The sequence below is a fragment of the Muscardinus avellanarius genome, assembly GCF_963383645.1.
Source record: "Muscardinus avellanarius genome assembly, chromosome: 4".
NCBI lineage: Eukaryota > Metazoa > Chordata > Mammalia > Rodentia > Gliridae > Muscardinus > Muscardinus avellanarius.
Window position 1 is genome coordinate 107,593,445 of NC_137789.1, and position 17,866 is coordinate 107,611,310.

Below are 17,866 nucleotides of genomic sequence, written 5' to 3' on the forward strand. Positions count from 1 at the left end.
TTCCAGGCAAGTCCAAAGTTATCTTAAAGGATTGATCAAAATTCTCTCCAACTAAAAAATTTCTACAACATCTTGGTATGCTGATGGATTTTATACTCCACATCCCTAAACACTATTATCAATAGTTCATTTTGTATATAAAATTTTATTTTTTTCTTGCTGAAGATTTAAAGAAGTTTATTAAAATATAGAAATACAGAGGCATGGAGGGGGGACTCGAATGAATACACCCTGTATATAAAATTTTAAATAGGTCGGCTTATCTACCTAGCTATTTAGTGACCAAACTCCTCTGCTTGCCTTGTTTTCTCTCCCCACTGTGTATCCTGTATTAACTTGTTACATATCAACTGTATACGGCCTCCTCATTTTAGGCAAGTGGGAAGGGAATGGTAAGAACAGCTCACAATCACCCCAGGAACTTTTATCAAAATATACACAGTCAAGAATACCAAATAGCTCTGACTTCCAGATCTTTTAAAGAGCTTTTTGAGGGGAAAGAAAATGGCTAAGTGTGTGTTAAGCTTCCCAGCAATGCTATCCTGTCACCATTCCAATTGCAAATCATTCTGACCCATACTGAGCTCTCTTTTCTTAGAACTTTTTTATCTCATTATCTGGACTTTAACTTTTTGCTGTTTTAGCCTGACCTGCCCAAGTAAATGAAAAGTTTCTGAGGACTGAGGTCGTATCACATATTTAAGTGCTCTCAGTCCCCAATACAGCTCCATTCCTACTGTCAAATTATCAACACAACTTTATATGAAAAAGGACTCTTGATTTTTTAATAATCTTCATATATATTACTCAAAGTATAACTCAAGGCTCTCTCACTTTTTTTTTCTTCAGTACAAAAAGAGATCACTTCTCTGTACAAGCCTTTAAGGATCAGATAACCCCAAGAGCATTTTATTTTCTACTCCAATCACTCAAACATTTTCTTAGTGGTGACACATCGTTCCATGAAAAATTCTATCTATGGGTTTTAATAGATGATAGAAGAATAATGAAATCTCAATATAAGTTTTGAAAACATTGAAATAATGCTTTATATTCAGTATTTCATTAGGATTTACATTTCATTGAAAACAAGACATTGATAAATTTGACTATTAGTAGTCTCCCTTTTGAAATTTGATTCTTGTGATTTTATGTTTAATTATTCCCCAGGTTGGAGAAAAGGTAAAATTGATTCTAAAGGAGAAAAAGAAAGTGACCATAAGCCAAGTTAGAATAACAAATGCCATTTTAGAAAAGAAGCTTCAAAATTGAGAGATTAAAATTAGGATGCATGTACAAAGTGTGCAATTCTTTTTCACTGTAGTGATTCCATAACTTTACTCTTAGGATTATTACTGAAACAGTCCCCAAAGAAGCACATGTGTATTCAATGGCCAGCTCGGATGTGTTTCTTAGACAAAGGAAAATTTGGGCAGGACTTGATCCCTAAAGCTAAAGAGTCATAGTTTCCCTATTTTAAGTGTCCAGAGAGAAAAATGACAGTTTTATTCTCTCTTTAAGAGAGAGCTAATTTATGGAGATGATTACAGGGAATGCTTTTATTTTTAAGCACCTGTGCTTTACTGAGAAAGAATTACATGGCACTGGTCCCATGAGGAAAAACGAAAACAAGCACACTGGTGAAAGTGCCAGGGTGATGGCAATTTTTTCCCCAAACAACTTTCTGACTAGGACTCGGAAAGAAACATCTGTGATGGCCACTAAGTTCCAGTTCTCTCCTGGAAAGCCAACTTGTTTTTTTTTTTTTTTTTTTTTTGGTCTGGTTCTGGGGATGGAACCTGGGAGCATTCTACCTCCAAGCTACATCCCCAGCCCTATTTTTTTATTCTTTATTTTGAACAGTGTCATACTAAGTTGCGGAGGGCCTAAGTGGCTGAGGCTGACTGAGAACTTGCAATCCTCCTGTCTTGGGCTCCTAAGTATTGGGATTATAAGCATGCACCACCATGCCTGGCACCAGCTTCCCCCCCCCCCCCAGTACTGGGGATTGAATCCAGGAGCATTCTACCTCCAACCTACATCTCCAGCCTTATTTTTTATCCTTTATTTTGAAACAAGATCTCCCCCTTGTTTTTAGGCTACTATACTAGGCCTTTTCTGCATGGTAAAGTTTTCAAGCTATTAACAAATCATATCAAAATACATTCCAAGTTCTCTCTTCCTTAACCTTCTCTTATCTTTACTTCTGCTACTATAAAGATGAAGAAGGTGAGGATAATCGTCTTTGGGCACTTATCTGCTTATACTTACCTTGAAAATTTCACAACACATTCATACTCTGGCTAACTCTATTTTAGGTACCTCCACCTACATAACAAAACCCAAAAGATAGATATACCCTGCATACTACAGGGAGCCAGCTAAGATAGGGTAGCTACAACTCGAATTCAGGAACTGAAAGGCAATGACCAGTTTAAGTTGATACAGTAGGGCCATAGGAAAGCTTCCCAGTCATAAGTAAAATGGAATCATGGATAAGCAGGATGAGGAGGGATTAACCAGGTAAATGCTTATCACTTTTTTCTTCTTTGTAAAATATAGTAAGTCTTTGTTTTAAGCTCCAGACTCTCATAGCCTAATGCTTACCTGACAACTCAATCTGGTTGTCACACAGCGATTTCAAAAGCAAGATTTATACAGCCAAAGTCTTTCATTCCAATTTAACACTCCTCCAGAAACCATACCTCTATCCTTATTACATAAAATACAGACCCCTTATTATTGATGCCTCATCCCTACTTGTTATGTTTAACATAGAAACTATAACTGGAGGGCTTTCCTTTCAGATAATATACTTATTCCTCAGTCTTGGATTCACTTGCCAATCTAAGGGGTAGGGAGAATTGGGGAAGAAAGGATATGATGTGTACTTGTGTCTTTGCCATTTGCTTTCTACACATACGCAGCACTCGAGCCTCTAGTGGCGCATCCTGCAATCATTCAGCAACACCCCCAGTTGATGGCCACTAACCCACCTAGAACTCATGATTAAAACTTTGAAGCCATTCTAAAAATGTGTAATGAAAAAGCCCTCAGACAAACTGGTCAAAGCATGACTTCACTGGCACTGTGGGGGTCCTGGGGGCGTATGGGCCCCATGATGATACGAGGTACCTTAGAATCTTCCTGGGGAGGAAGCTGCTCTCTCTGCTCCTTCACGCATGTCGACGCGGCATCTGAAGTCTCTTCTCCAGAGGAGCCTGCCTCAGGGCCTGCAGCTTCCAGCTTCCCATTTTCTCTGGGGACTGTGGGCTGCTCACAGGAAGGATTTCTAGGTGGGCCCTTGGGGGCACTCCCTTGTTCTTCTGACAGCTTCAGCTTTAGTTCTATGAAAAATGCCATGAGTTACCACGAGCAAGGACTCACGGTTCACAATAAGAACAGAGAACATCTCATGAACTCCTTCCCCTCATGCAATTTTGGTAGAACAATGCTAGTGATGGCTTTCTATAGGCCAAGGGCAGTCTTAATAACCAAGACCCATATCATAAGCACCCAAACAGGTATGAAGACTGTGGGCCCTAAAAGCTGAGATCTAATGAAGTTGAGGGTCATGGTTTTGGAAGTAACTTGGTTTAGATTTCAGCAGAGGGGTTTTAGAAGACCAGTGGCAACTGACCCCAGAATTTCCACTTGAAATTCTTTCCCTCCCTTCTTCCCTGCCCCTACTCTTCCCTCCATCCCTCCCTTTCTCTTTCCTTCTTTATTCTTTAGTTTCTTTGTGGTGCTGGGCATTGAATCTAGAGGTATTCTACCTCTGAGCTACACCCTAGCCCTATTTATTTTTTTAAAACATTTTGAAAGAGGGTTTTACTGTGTTACTGAGTCTGATCTTGAACTTGCAAATTCTTCTGTCTCAGCCTCCCAAGTACTAGGGTTATAGGCATGCACAATCATGTCTGGCTCCACCTGAAATTTTACACTGAAATATTTACTGATGTAAGTCTTGAAAGCTGCGTGTTCCTTAAGAGCCCCTACTAAAGTACACGTAGTTCTAGAAGGTGTCACATACACAAAGACCCGAGGAAATAGAGAAGGGGATGGAAATGCCAGGCCCAGATTGACATATTCACAATTTTGTCTAATGTAAGCTTTTAAAACCTAGGAATCACCATTATTGCAGTGTGGCTTTATATAAACCTAGATAATTAAAAATAAAAAGCAACTAGGGACTTATCAGGGAATTACATGTTATAATGTGCTAGGGGACCGGTGATTTGAATTAGGCCATTTATATTGATTTCTCAACTAAAGAACTCATTTTCTTTGATGTTTGTTTCTTAGTTAGACTCTGGCTTTGTGCTTAAACACTGCATATTTTATAAATGTGCTACATCATTACACTTTAATACCACTGAATTAATATTCCCTTCTAGCTCTTAATCACTATCTTTTCAGAAATTTGGAAAAACTCCCATATCTCTATAATGTATTAAAATTAAAATGTGGAGGAAGAAAATGTTTTTATTAATAAATAATGCTATGCTTTTATCAGTGAAGTTTAGAGTTAATTAATATACCACCATTTCCAGAGAGGGACAGAAGAGCATTAGAAGAGGACACAGGAGAACCAAGTCTTACACCTGGACCACCATCTATAAGTTACATAACCTTTCCCTCTAGGCTTAGTCTTCATCTGTGCAATGGGGTATGTGAATGAGTTATTTCTTAGGCACCTTTTGTTTTCAGTGTCCAAGAATCCAATAACCAGGAAGATAAATGCTCAGCAGTTCACTGAAGTGTTCCTGGCACTGAAGAGTGACTCATTCCATGTGGATGACAGAGGTATTCAGTCTCTTTGTAAGTAGGTTTATCGAGTGGGGTTAAATAGTGAAAGGGATCCAGGACCCTTTATTTCAAATAGGGCCTCCAATTTAAGCAGGACACTTAAGTTCAAGAGGGCACAGTGGAAATGCATTAAAATACCCTGGGGTACATACTATTTTCTCTGCTGCTTTCTGAGAAAAGAGACCTTTGGCTGGCATTTACCTTTGAGCTGTTTACGACCTTTAGCCAAATCGTTCATCCATTTCAGGACTTCGGGATTAGAAGTCTTGTCACCATGTGAAGGCTATCAAAGGAGGGGAAAATGAAGGTGGAAGGGAGGGAGAGGGAGGAAGAAGGAAGGAGAGAAAAGGGAAAAAATTAAACAGCTGAGCCACAAAAGGTTCAGGAACACACAAAGCTGGAAGACATTCAGGTGGGAAAATGCCAGCTGATATAATCACTTCTAGGAAATAGTAAACATTCCTGACTTCATCTACTCTTTTTCCCTTCCTATGGGCATTATTTCTAAACATGTCTGGTCGCCTAGCATGTTCACAGTCCTAACTGTACTAGTACCTCTTACTGTCTAACCCTCAGTCACCTGAGCCTCATCTCATACACCATTGCCAGTCAGATAACTGCACCAATAATATATGCCAGCATTTACTATCTGCCTGTGGCTTGTGACCATAACTGGCTGAAGAATACTAACACACTGGGAGTTTGGCTCTTACCGCTACATCCCTCAAGCTGAAGAAAGGAGACCCTTGAATCTCTAAGACCTGAAGGAAGACAGGAAAAGTCAGTTTCTCAGGAAGATAACCAAACTTCACTATTGATAAGACTCAGTATCCTACTGGACCTAGAATTAAAGTGAAACTTAATCTTATTTGTATGACCTTGAGAAATTATTTAGCTTCTTTATGCATCATTGTCTAATATATTAAATAAGCATTATAACAGCATTTCCTTCAGAAGGTTGCTGTGAAGGATTAATACCTGTAAAGTAATGAAAGCAAGTCCAGCTGCATGTTAAACATTATAGATATATTGGCTAAAATTAGGGATATTACTATTACTGTTTTTATTTTCACTAGTAGCAGTAGTAGTAATAGTATTATCACTAGACTTCCAAAGGAATACTGAATATGTCTTCACTGACAAATACATCCACGGCAGGGTATGCATGTCATGCAAGGAGCTAGTCATAGCTTTGATATGACAATAAGGAAGGGTATACCCTTCTTTTGGAAGGGTATAACTGTCAATACAAATAATTCACTTCTGGATTCATTCTCACAGGGGGAAAAATTGACTTTCTATAGAAAACAGAAACTAGGAGAGAAGAGTAGTCAAACACACTTACCCTCCACCCCCACAGATAAGTGAGGACCATTCTTAAACAAGCCAAGTTTCACCACAGTAACTTAAATGTAGGCTCAAAGAGACCAATGGTTACTCTGAACTAAGGATATATAAGGAACTATTTAGTAATGCTCAAGATGATACCATTACAAATATAATAGTCTAAAATGTGATGTGTATTGTTTGTGACCAAATCTAGGAACTTTGTTTCCTTAAGGAACCACTAAATCTATGTAACATAAGATTAAGTCCTAAATGAGAAGAAGGTATAGAAAGATAGAGAACACACTCCTTTCAAGTGTAATGGGAAAAACAAACAAACCCAAACTAGTATTTGTGTAACAGGATCACATGTACATGGAATTAGATATATTCACTATGAAATTCATGGCACGATTCTTTCAGTTCTAGAATGATATAAAAACTACACTAAACCAACATGGAAAGGAAGATGGAAAATGACCATGATTCTTTCCTAGGTAGGATTGGACCAGAGACAATGGTTTCCATGAAAGAGACCTGATTTCAGGACCATGGACAGTGACACATGGGCTGTTGCACCCACCCCCAAAACCAGCTTAGTTTGGTCCTATGCATAGACTCCTGAATGATGGACTACACCAACTCCCTTGCACACAGTATTTTGGTTTGGGGCAAAGGTCTGGTTATAAGGACAATGTTTACATTTAATTTCTCAGAATTCTCCATTCTAATCTAAGAATACATCTTGTTGAACAGTATTTCACTGGATCTGCTCTACATAGCTAATTCTTTCTCTTGAATATGGTAAAAACAAAGAAACATACAAAAAATACAACAAAACCGTAAGCCACTGAATAGTAAAGAAAAGAACTTTCACCACTGTACACAGGGCTGACGAGAAATTTAAGGCCACATTTTTGATAAAGTAATTTGATGCTTGAGATCAGTTTCAGAAATTAATTTTTTATTTCCTTGTTCTTAGGAGATCTTTTAAAAGAGGTTAACAAAGCTCACATGGATGGCAGCTCTCAAATCACATAAGCTGTCAAGTTTCTAACTTCTGAATGGAAAGACCCTAAAATTATACACCTAGAACTTAGATTAGGTTTTGTTCAATGCAATTAAATGAGACACCAAACCAAATTTTTCTAATGTGTCTTATGAACCAATTTTGGAAGATCTCAAATATGTTCCAGTTTTATCTTTATAAGACACATTAGAGAAATTTCTGGATTGGTAATGAAAAGGCCTTTATTGTTGTCTTGACCAGATTGATATTTTGCTGTGTGATCCTAGAATCTCACTTTCCTCTCTGGGCCTTAGTTTCTTCAATTGGCTAATTCTTTCCAATTTCAACATTTTTTGATTCCACTTAAAGCAGACATCTGGCTGAAGCAGCCTTTTCTAAGCCGACGAGCCTGATCGTCAGTTATAGAGAAGAAGCACAGTTTTGGATAGGAATATAAAATACCTACATTTCACAGAGATGGAAAGAACATGTTATATCCAGACATAAGAATAGCATAGAAGCCCAGCAAAAGCTTTGATTTAAAAAATTGAGTGTGTGCTTTAACTCCACAGTCAGGCAGCCAGGAAGGGAAGCCTTACACATAGCAACCAATTAAAGCTGTTGACATGTCAAACCTCTAACCGCAGCCTGGCACCCTGACAGGAAGGGAAGGGGTAAGCACTGTTGCCTAGCACAAGTAAGGTTCTGCTTACATCAAAGACTAGCATACACACTGAAGCACTAGTGACCACAAACCTCCTTTCCCTACTGCTCCAGCATCCGATTCATCTGTCTGCATAAGTGTGTGTGTGTGTGTGTGTGTGTGTGTGTGTGTGTGTCTGTCTGTCTGTCTGTCTGTCTGTCTTCCAGCTCTTTCTTTAAAATGTCTCTACACAAAGGCAGGAGGTGTGCCAGGAGAAATTCTTTTCCAAAGCAAGGAACTGCTTTAGTTGAGAGAAATAACACAGGATTTGTGCCTAAGGTAGAAAAACCCAGTGGAGAACTAATGTGTACAGTTTCATTTGCTGACAAGGCACAGACCGCTATAGGGCAACCTGTTTATATATTGCTCAAAAAGATTAAGAGGTTAATAATAATTAGGACTACTTTTGTGCCAAACACTGAAAGAACCATTACACATATACTTCCTCACTTAATACTTTTAAACGTATGTCCCTACTGATATTAACTCTACAGATGGACAAACAGATTCAGAAAGGTGAAGAAACACGTCCAAAGTCACAAATTTCCCAAGTCTGTGGGATTTAAATACAGAATGGTCTGACTCCAAGAACTACCAGGTCAGAAGTATCAACAGGTCCTGGAAACACAGCCTCTAGTTCTTGTTCTACCAAGTCCAATGTGAAGATATCATAGATCTAGTAATACTCTAGCACCAGACAGGTAAAATCAGTTTCTCTAAGGATATGTGGAGCTTCTAAACCATGGACACTTAAAAATTTTACTTATTCTCTTCTATTGAAAAACCCACTCATCTTTAATCACTGCTCCAAGCCTGAGATGATACAACTACCTTAGGCAAATGGTAGGATTTCACTGGGTCTGAGTTTCCTTACTTGAAAAATAAAGACCCCGCCTAATAATCTCTGGCACTCCCTTCTGCCCTACAAACACAAGGAGTAGCTGACACCATCTGACTCTGGGGAAAAAGAGGATCTTCAGCACCCTGGCTGAGGTTGTCTTGAAAACCAATCTGACTGTCTTTTCCATTTTGCAAAGCTTAAAAAATTGCTCCTTAAAACCCGTCTTAGGACAGGAAAAACAGAAGAGTGGAATATTACCCAATTTCCGCTCCCTCCCCAGAACTTATCATACACTCACAGTTCTGATTGCCTCCGTACCAAGTGCTTAGTGAGCCTTTAAATATTTCAAGATGTATGAGAGATTATTCCTTGTTCTCTTTTATTCTAATAACAAGCTGTTCTAGGCTCTCTGCCAAAGGCCCAATATCTTTGTGCAATTCTAGGTGAATATGATTTTTTCACAATGCCATGGTCACCAACGAGAGAGAATAAATAAAAGCAGCATTGGTCATCAAGACACTTACCTAGGACTCCATTGTTTCTGAAGTGAGAAAAGACAGGGCTCTTGTTTAAGCACTGCAGAACCAGCACAAAGACTGTCTCTAATGGGGAGGATGGTTCAGAATTTGTTCTTATGAGTGGGCTGAACAGATGTCACTTGAGAAGTCTCCACTCATCAATGGGAAAGTATTTTAATGTCAAAACTACCTCTCCCTCATTATGCTCCATAATTAGAGGCTCTGCCTCTTAGGTCCTTACTAGATTATTTTTTATCAAAATGCAAATGGAAAAAGGTTTAAGAAAAAAGACCATAATTAAAAAACTTTCCAAATATCGGTCCTAGAAATGCTAGTGACAGTAAGGTTGCTAGGGGAAAAAATGGGGATGAATAATCAAGTAAACTCAGAAATGAGAGTTGTTATCCTTGAGTAGGAAAGACCTTAGCAGAGATTAATTGATAGCATGCGAGAACAAGACAGACTCAGGTTGGGAAATCAACAGAGCTGTCCCTGGACAAGGAGAATACTCAAAAACGAAGATCTACACACTCTGTCTAAGGTAATATGTCCTTATGTTTAAGCCCTAGGGTCCTTACCCGGTATTTTTTTTCTTGTTCAAACTTGTCTTCAAATTTCCGAATTTTCCGCTTGAGGCTCTGGATGTGCTTGGTGAGCTGGGCAATGGTCTGTGGCTCCTTGCCATCCCCACAGTTGCACCGTGAAGAACTTCGGGGCCTGCCATGATTACAGGAGGAAAAGAACATTAGAATCAATGGTGTTTCAGTAAACACTGCTGCTTGGTCTGCAAGTCCAGAGAGTAGATCATTATTTGATGAGTAGCATTTGCTCATCAACAGATATCCCTGATCATAGAGCTGGACTATAGGCAGATGTCACTGGGGTAAAGTTATACAAAATCAGAATATTGGCTCACAAAATGCATTTCTTAAAGCTGAGAGAGGTCAATTTAAGACTCAGAATGGAGGCTCCTCTTGAAGCATTATCTTTAATAGGTAATGAGCACACCTATCGATATCTTCAAGGAAGACTTAGATCAGTGGTTAACTTTTCTTGACATGTTAAAGAATCTTTTGAAATATGATGAAAAGAATGGACGTCCTCTCTAGAAAATGTGTGCACCCTCTCACATGACACACACTTTATATGCAACAGTAATACATCACTAACTGCCTCAAGTTTATCAGTAGCTAGGCCAGGGACCCAGGGGAGAAATTAAAAAATAACAACATGAATTAAGAAGGGAAACTAAGAATTCCCCAGGCATATTTTTAGCCAAGAGATTCTCAATTTTAGATATGCATCAAAATTATTTGTGAAACTCCAAATTAAATAATACATAGTTCCTCAATCTCATCTCCAATGCCAAATGCAAATTCCAAATGGAGTGTGTAAGAGGGCATGCATCTGATTTGACAGGGGTGTATTTCTGCCTATCTACCTAATTTGGGGAAATTGCTATTGTAAGTTACCACTTTCCTAGAATCTAAGAGGAAATAGAGGTAGACAACTCTATAGTGTTCCCACAATCCATCCACTAATGGAAAGAATATTGAGCTAATCAAGTATGATACTCTTGATATTTGCATGTACATATACTTAGGATTCTGGTCATTACACCAACAGTATTCAAACATGCCAGCCTCTGGGTTAACCTCTTTCTCACGATAATTTCCTCCTGAGGTATTAAGTCCGGAAACAGCATTCCCAACAGAAAGAACACTGGTTACTGCTTTATTCATTCAGTTCTTACAGTTAAAATTGTCAGGCATGTTTGCGCTATTTCAGAGATGTACTTCATCATTAGCTTGTAAATGTGGTATTTGAAAAAGTGTACAAAATAAACATGATGATAGAACAAGGTTTCCTTACATCATAAACTGCTGGGTGCTGGGAGGAGAAGGAGCTGACTCGGGGTCTAAGTTGAATCTCTGGCTTTGGCTGAAGATGGAGCATCGTGGCGAAAGCAATGGGTTGTCACCATCAGTGATGTGGTAGAGCAGCCTGCTGGTCCCAACAGACTGGAGCTCTTCTGGTGTGCTGTCAGCTTCGTTCTGACCGTCTTTGTGGACTGGCATGGGGTCTGGGGAAACAAGGTAAATGATCAACACTTGGAAGTGACAGAGGGCTTGAGACTGTCATGTTACTAAATAAAGATCATAAACATTCATCATAATGGCTTGCCTCTTTGTCATTTCTTCCTTCTGGGGATATGAAAAGCTTTCAAAATACTGTCAGGCTTTTTTCCCCCACACAGAACCTGGATATAAAATATCACAAAGCCACCACCAGCAACAAGAAACAAATTATTTCCGTATGAGTTATTCAGTCAGTATAGCCCAAACTACAAAAATACTTTTTTTTTATTTCATGTATTTGCATATGTTGGAGGGTATATTATAAAGCGTTATAGTGAATAAAAGAAACCAATGAAAGAAAAGGGATAATGATGAAGAAAAGGGATAACAGAATAGCCAGTGAAGGGAGATCAAGAGGGGAGTGGGGAGAAGAGAAGAAAACAAAGGAGGAAGAGAGGGAGGAGACCCCAATAGAAAAGGACCCAGCGGTCCTCCAAATGATGGGAACTCTGCTTATCAACCTGGAATGATGTTTCAGAATATGCTAAATGGAAACCACAGACATCAAAACAAAACAGATGATTTTATTTTATATAAATGTGTACAAATAAATAATTTTATATAAATGTGTACCAAGAGATCAAAGAAGTTGCAGAGTAACTATAAGGATGGTAGTGTTAAGAATGATTTTATATTCTTCTCCAATTATTCTGGACAAAACAGAAAAATGAAGATAAAATCTCCATATAAACCTTCTCCCTAGCCAGCAAGCTCTGTGCCTGAAGTCTCACTGTGCCCATTTCTCTCTTAACCGATTGGATACCCACCCCAGTTCATAGTAGAAGGGGCACTCCCCGCATCATGGAGGTGTGGGCAGGGGAGTAAGGTATGCCAGCAGAGGGTCCTTGGGATATTGAACTGTGTGGCCAGGATAAGGGGCTCTCCATCCAGGGCTCTATAAGAGTTGTTTAAGAAGCTGCCCAAATGAACTCAATTTTGCTTAGAAGACAAGTCAAAACAACTCAAGGCTTTCTCTTATGACTGCTTCTGGAAAATAAAGATTTTCTGGGTGACTAAGCAGAATCAGAAACTACTGACAATTCACTTTTCCAAAATAAACATTTATCACAATTTGGTACTGGGTGAATTTTAATCAGATTTAGAATGGCTCCTTGTTCTCTAGAGCTTGAAATGCAGTTTGTGTAACATCAAGGTCTGCTTAGGTTGTGATGTGTCTTCAGTTGGCTTCTCCCCACGTAGGCTGTGCACTGGGAGGGGAGATAACACTTCCTATTGTACTTCTGAAGGCCACTGGCAGCGCTGTGTCAGCTGGGGCTCACTGGGAAGGGTGGAGTTAGCACTGTGTGGACGGCAGTACCTGTACTGTGGCTTGGTGAGAACCCTTAGGAGTAACCCTGAGAGCCTTCTGACCAATAGATTGTGGAATATACAATAATAGTCACCTCCAGAATAGACCAGAAGATGTCAGAGTGCCTACCAAATCCTCTCCTAAGCCATCAGGCTCTAAAATAAAATTAACTTTATGTTACCTATTTCTTAGTATCTTCCGATAATAACAATAGAGAAGAATACAACCTCTCACAAGCAATTGTGATCAACATGTTTTTATTGGCATGCCATAGGCCTGAGACCTTCAACCCTGCAGCTCAGCTATGGCCCTATGGCCAAAATTAATCCAAGTCACATGTAGCTGTTTTATCCTGCTCAGATGGAAGCAGTGGGTTCCTGCTCATATGACTGTGAAGTAGAGCAGGGAGAAGAGCTCAGTTTATGACACTCAGAGTCCTAAGATGTAGCTTCACAGAAACTCAGATCACTCTGAATGGCTTTTTTTGAACCATATTCCAAAGGAAATTGTGAACCTCCATTTAGGTGGCATCTGCTTTCCATGGGCACTTGCAAAATTGACCAGTGCTGCCTAATTAACATCCTAACCTCGCTCCCCTCCAACTCATTGTCAAAGGAAGCTGTGAGCCAGAAAGATCCCAAAGCAGCCAATTGAAAAAGCAACAGAATCAAAAGCTGCTAATTTGGTAGAGTCTCCATTCTCTGTCCAAACTCTCACCATTTGAGTTGAGAAGGGGTTTAATTAAATGAGACGGCATGTGTATTTGTGTGTCCATTTGTGTAGACAAAAATCGTTAAGCTTTACTCAGAAGAGGCCACTGTAGATTCAGAGCCAGTGCTGCTGCGATCCTGGGAACACAGCCCAGGCCACCACTTCCAGAGTCTGCTTCCAGATCGGGTGGAGCTTATGGCAATATTAAACATGGTAGCTTCTGACGGTTCCCTGGGGGCGCATTACTTTTGCTTCCAAAAGAAGGGGCAGCTTTCTAGGGCCCCTGGTGTGATGCATTATGTTCTGGGGGAAGGAGTCTGGGAGCCAAGAGTCTGGTGTGTCTATAGTTTCTATGTGACTCCACTCAATTTCTTGACCCCTTTCAGTTTCCTTGTCTGGGCGGCAATAAGAATAATGTCAGGAGATTTGCTTGCTATACAACATTATGAATATAGTTAACACTGTATTATACATTTAAATTTTTGTTACAAGGGCGGCTCTCCTGTTAAGGGCTTGTGCTACAATACATTTTTTTTTCTTATTTTCTAAAATTCCTATAACAAATGTATCTTAATTTTATAGAAAAGATAATAGAAATTGGTATTTTTTCTTATAAAAGCATTTCTAAGAAGGAAAGTGAGAAAGCATCTCAGATGAAGCATCACAGAGAGTGATTTTAGACTGAATCTGAGATCTACTACTGGCTGAGAGACTGAAAATGATGCTCATCTTTAAGCCTCAATTTTGTCATTTGTTAAATGGGGAGAATGATGGTGATTGCCTCATAGACTAGGTGAGGAAGAGATGACATAAAACTATCCCTACAATTTCTTTTTTGCATATCCATGTAAGCCTACTATTTACCTTTTTCAACTTAAAGCTTTTTTCAAAATTTCAAGTACATTTTAAGCAGTGATACCAAAGAAGTCATGAATGTGATATGCTTGTCACAGTTTTTTCAAACTTTTAAATACAGATTAAAATATTTATCTTGAAAATAACAGTGTGCACCCATGTGTCCTCTGAATGGCATAGTGGGTGAAAAGTCAGGATAAAGAAAACCACTGATACAGAAACTATAACAAAATAAGGAAGTTAAACATTGTTTTTCTGAGCACCTCACAAAAGCCGCTATGGGGTTAATATGATAAATAAGATTTCATATACCTTTCACATTTTGTCCTCCTGTCCTTATTTATAAATAATATCTAATATTTGTGGAGTGGCTTTTTATGTCCTCACATTTGTTCTGTCTTTTTTTTTTTTAACTGTATTTAATCTTCCTAACAACCATGTGAGGCTAGTAGTAATATGATCTGCATTTGAAGTGCAGTAGAAAGGTTGTATAACTATGCTAATTCCCTTCAGGGAGAGTCTGACCAATGTCTAGGGTAGAGAACTCCACATCTCTAACACTGGAAGCTAAAATGTTTCTGGCAGACCCCTCACCAAGCAGTGGGGAACACAGAGAAGAGAGATAATTATCATCAGTGTGTGAAGGCCAAGAGACCACTTCTGATCTGGCTGCAACCCCAGGAAGAAGCAGATGCTACATTACAGCTGTTAAATGAGTCAGTCAGATTTAAAAATATATTTTTCTAATGTGAATTTTTAAAGCAATTCAAAATATAAGTAAATCACTATCTGCAAAAACTTGAAAAGAACGGCTGAGACTTAACTGACTAATGACTTAGCTATAGTCTCGTAGATTTGTTCATTTGCATTCTCGGATTCTTGCTCATCCTGGTAGTATCATAGGTAACATTCAGATACATTCCCCAAATGCCAAACACCCACCCTCTGTTGGTTTTAAAAGCTAAATGAGGCCAAAACATGATCATGATTCTAATGAGGTCCAAGCATCAGAGTTCTTGTGCAGCCTGTCTCAGGATGGATAGCAGAACAGATGATAGCATCACACACACACGCACGCACGCATGCATGCACGCACGCACGCACACAAACACATGGCTGCAGAAACCAAACAAACAACCACCACCATAAGGCATCTGATGCATACAGGATAGGTTCGATTTTAAGTTGAAAGTAAGCGCAAGAAAGTGCTAAGAACATGAAATCATCCCAACAAAACCACTGCTAGATACACAGATGAACAGGCTTGGCTGGAGATGGCTGAAAGAAGAGAAGCGCCATCACCATGTTGGCATAGCAGTGGGGATGAAGGCAGTTTTAGGCAGGGCTGGCTGATCTAGTAGGCAGAGGTGGCACTCCATACAGGTCCTGTGGGCCAGCTTAGGTGGATGGCCACTTGAAGTGTCAGGGAGCCAGAGGGGAGAAATATGTCAACCATGAAAGCAGGGCTGAGCTTCATTACAGGGAGGGACCCTAGAGATCCCAAGAGGCAGTTTGCCATCACAGGGGAAAGCAGGGACTACAGGCTCAGAAAGACCTAGAGCCATGTCCCAGTTTTGCCACCTGTGTGACCTGGGACACATCACCCAATCTCTTTCAATCTTGCTGAATGTAAGAAAATTTCAAGGGAAATGGCCAGGGAACAATGTCTGATCTCTGAGAATATCATTTGCCCTCTCCGTGTCACCAAAGCGAAGCCAACTACTTACATAAGAGTGGGCTGAGCAATCCCCTGCCTGGGTAAAGGAAATACCTAAGCTGTGAAGCTGAAGAAAGAATAAGCCCAATCCAAGATCACACCAATGATCTAGAAGCCCCCTCCTCCAAGTACAGAGAGGGCTGGGTGCTGTGAGCTCAGCACTGCTCAGCCTAATTGACTCCCCAGGTCTGCTAATCAATCCCTGCACAACTGATCGCCCTCAGTGGTGCTGCAGACACAATTAGATGACAAGAGTCATTTCCAAAAGGGCGTTTTCATTTGTGAGCAGGAAGTGCATGTGAAAACAGAAGGAAAATTGAATATACAAAGCAAGCATGAAAATTTCTGAAGCAAATTCCAACTTCCAATGTGGACTGTACCCTTTCTAGGCTTACCCAAAGTCAGTTAGAGAACACAGTTGAAAATTAATCTCATGAGTCTGTTTGGCTAAATTGGATGATTCAATCAAGGAATTTGGGCCATTAGCTCCATACAGCCAGAGCCTCCAGAACTCATGATTCCCAGGGAACCAGAAGAGATGGGAGAGGTTGCCCAACCAGCCCTAGACCTGGGTGGTATCCAGAGCAGCTCAGCAGCATCAAAAACCAAGTGTCTATGCGTGCCATCTGTTTACTTTCAGACTGTAGACTTTATAAGCATGGAAGAGGGATACCAAAATAACTCAGGGAAAAGGGTTTTTTGTTGGTTGGTTAGTTGGTTGGTTGGTACTGAGGACTAAGCCCAGGAGCTTTCATTCTATTTCTGAGCTAAACCCCCAACCCTATTTTATTACTTTTTACTCAGAAATGGGGTCTTGCTAAGTGATCGCATGCTGGCTTCAAACCTATGATCCTCCTGTCTCAGTCTCTCAAGTACTGGGATTACAGTTGTGAGCCACCATTCCTAGTTTAGGAAAGGTTTTTGTTTTGTTTCCAGATCCCACCCCTTTTTATTTTGAAAAAGGGTCTTGCTAAATTGCCCAAGATGGCCTCGAACTTGTGAGCCTCATATCCTAGCCTCCCAAGAACTGGGATTACAGCTGTGTATTCGGCTTCAGAAAAGGTATTTAAAAGACTGTAACATATGGGGAAAACTGTATACAGAAGAAAAGTTATAAATGAGAACTCTTGATACTATCTGCTCAATTTTCTATAAACCTAAAATTGTTCTAAAAAACCTATGATAAAAAAAGAGACTATAAATGGACTGGTGAAAAGCTTGGGCTCTGGTCAGAGTCCTGGGGTTGGTCTCATGGCACGGGTTCACATTGTTACATCTCTGGCTAGGCATGTCTCTTCAAATTCAAAACTCTCATTTCTTTTTTCTTAAACATATCTTTATTTAAAATCAGTGCACTGTAGTTACAAATCTTAATGGAGTACAAGATGGTAGAGGCATACATTGCATACATCACCTGTTTAGCCCTTCCTCAATTCCCACTCCATTTCCTCCCCCCTCCCTTCTACTCGTGTTTGGCTTAGTGATTGACTTCGATGTTTTTGTGAATGCGCATGATACACATTCAGGAATTTCCTTCTTCCCCCCTCCCATCATCCCCAGTGAGGCTACCTTATTTGCTCCTGTATGGTTTCTACTTTTTCTTCTAGAGTTCCTCCTAGGACCCATTTTCTCTCTAGCTTCCACAAGAGGGGTAGTGAAGACAACTAAGGTACTGCATGTTAACACAATAATTGTCCCAACTTTAAAACTGAATTTAAAATGCTTTTGTAAATAATAACTTGGAAATTTGGGCTGTAAGACTAATTTTATTCCTTCTATAAGGCAGTTGTAAATGGCCTCAGAGAATCACACTTATCTATAAATTTTGGAATCATTTTAAAATGCTTTCTTTGGAAATCAAGGAGTTAATGAAACACTCCCCTCTTTAAAAGCTATGAAAATAAAGGCATCAGGTAACAACTACTAATGA

The 17,866-nt window shown here is 39.7% G+C and overlaps 1 protein-coding gene across 4 annotated transcripts in view; it reads right to left on the bottom strand.

Annotated features, from left to right (window-relative positions):
* Positions 1–17,866, bottom strand: part of FAM13C (family with sequence similarity 13 member C) — a gene marked incomplete at both ends in the record, with an annotated part of 120,063 nt that overhangs the window by 7,002 nt on the left and 95,195 nt on the right. For 3 of the 4 annotated variants that reach the window (XM_080693678.1, XM_080693677.1, XM_080693676.1), the window contains 4 exons: positions 3,136–3,347; positions 5,011–5,092; positions 9,785–9,923; positions 11,079–11,289. In XM_080693678.1, coding sequence (XP_080549804.1) covers positions 3,136–3,347; positions 5,011–5,092; positions 9,785–9,923; positions 11,079–11,289 — 644 coding nt within the window. The remainder of the gene's footprint in view (positions 1–3,135; positions 3,348–5,010; positions 5,093–9,784; positions 9,924–11,078; positions 11,290–17,866) is intronic. The other variant, XM_080693679.1, reaches the window with a different exon arrangement.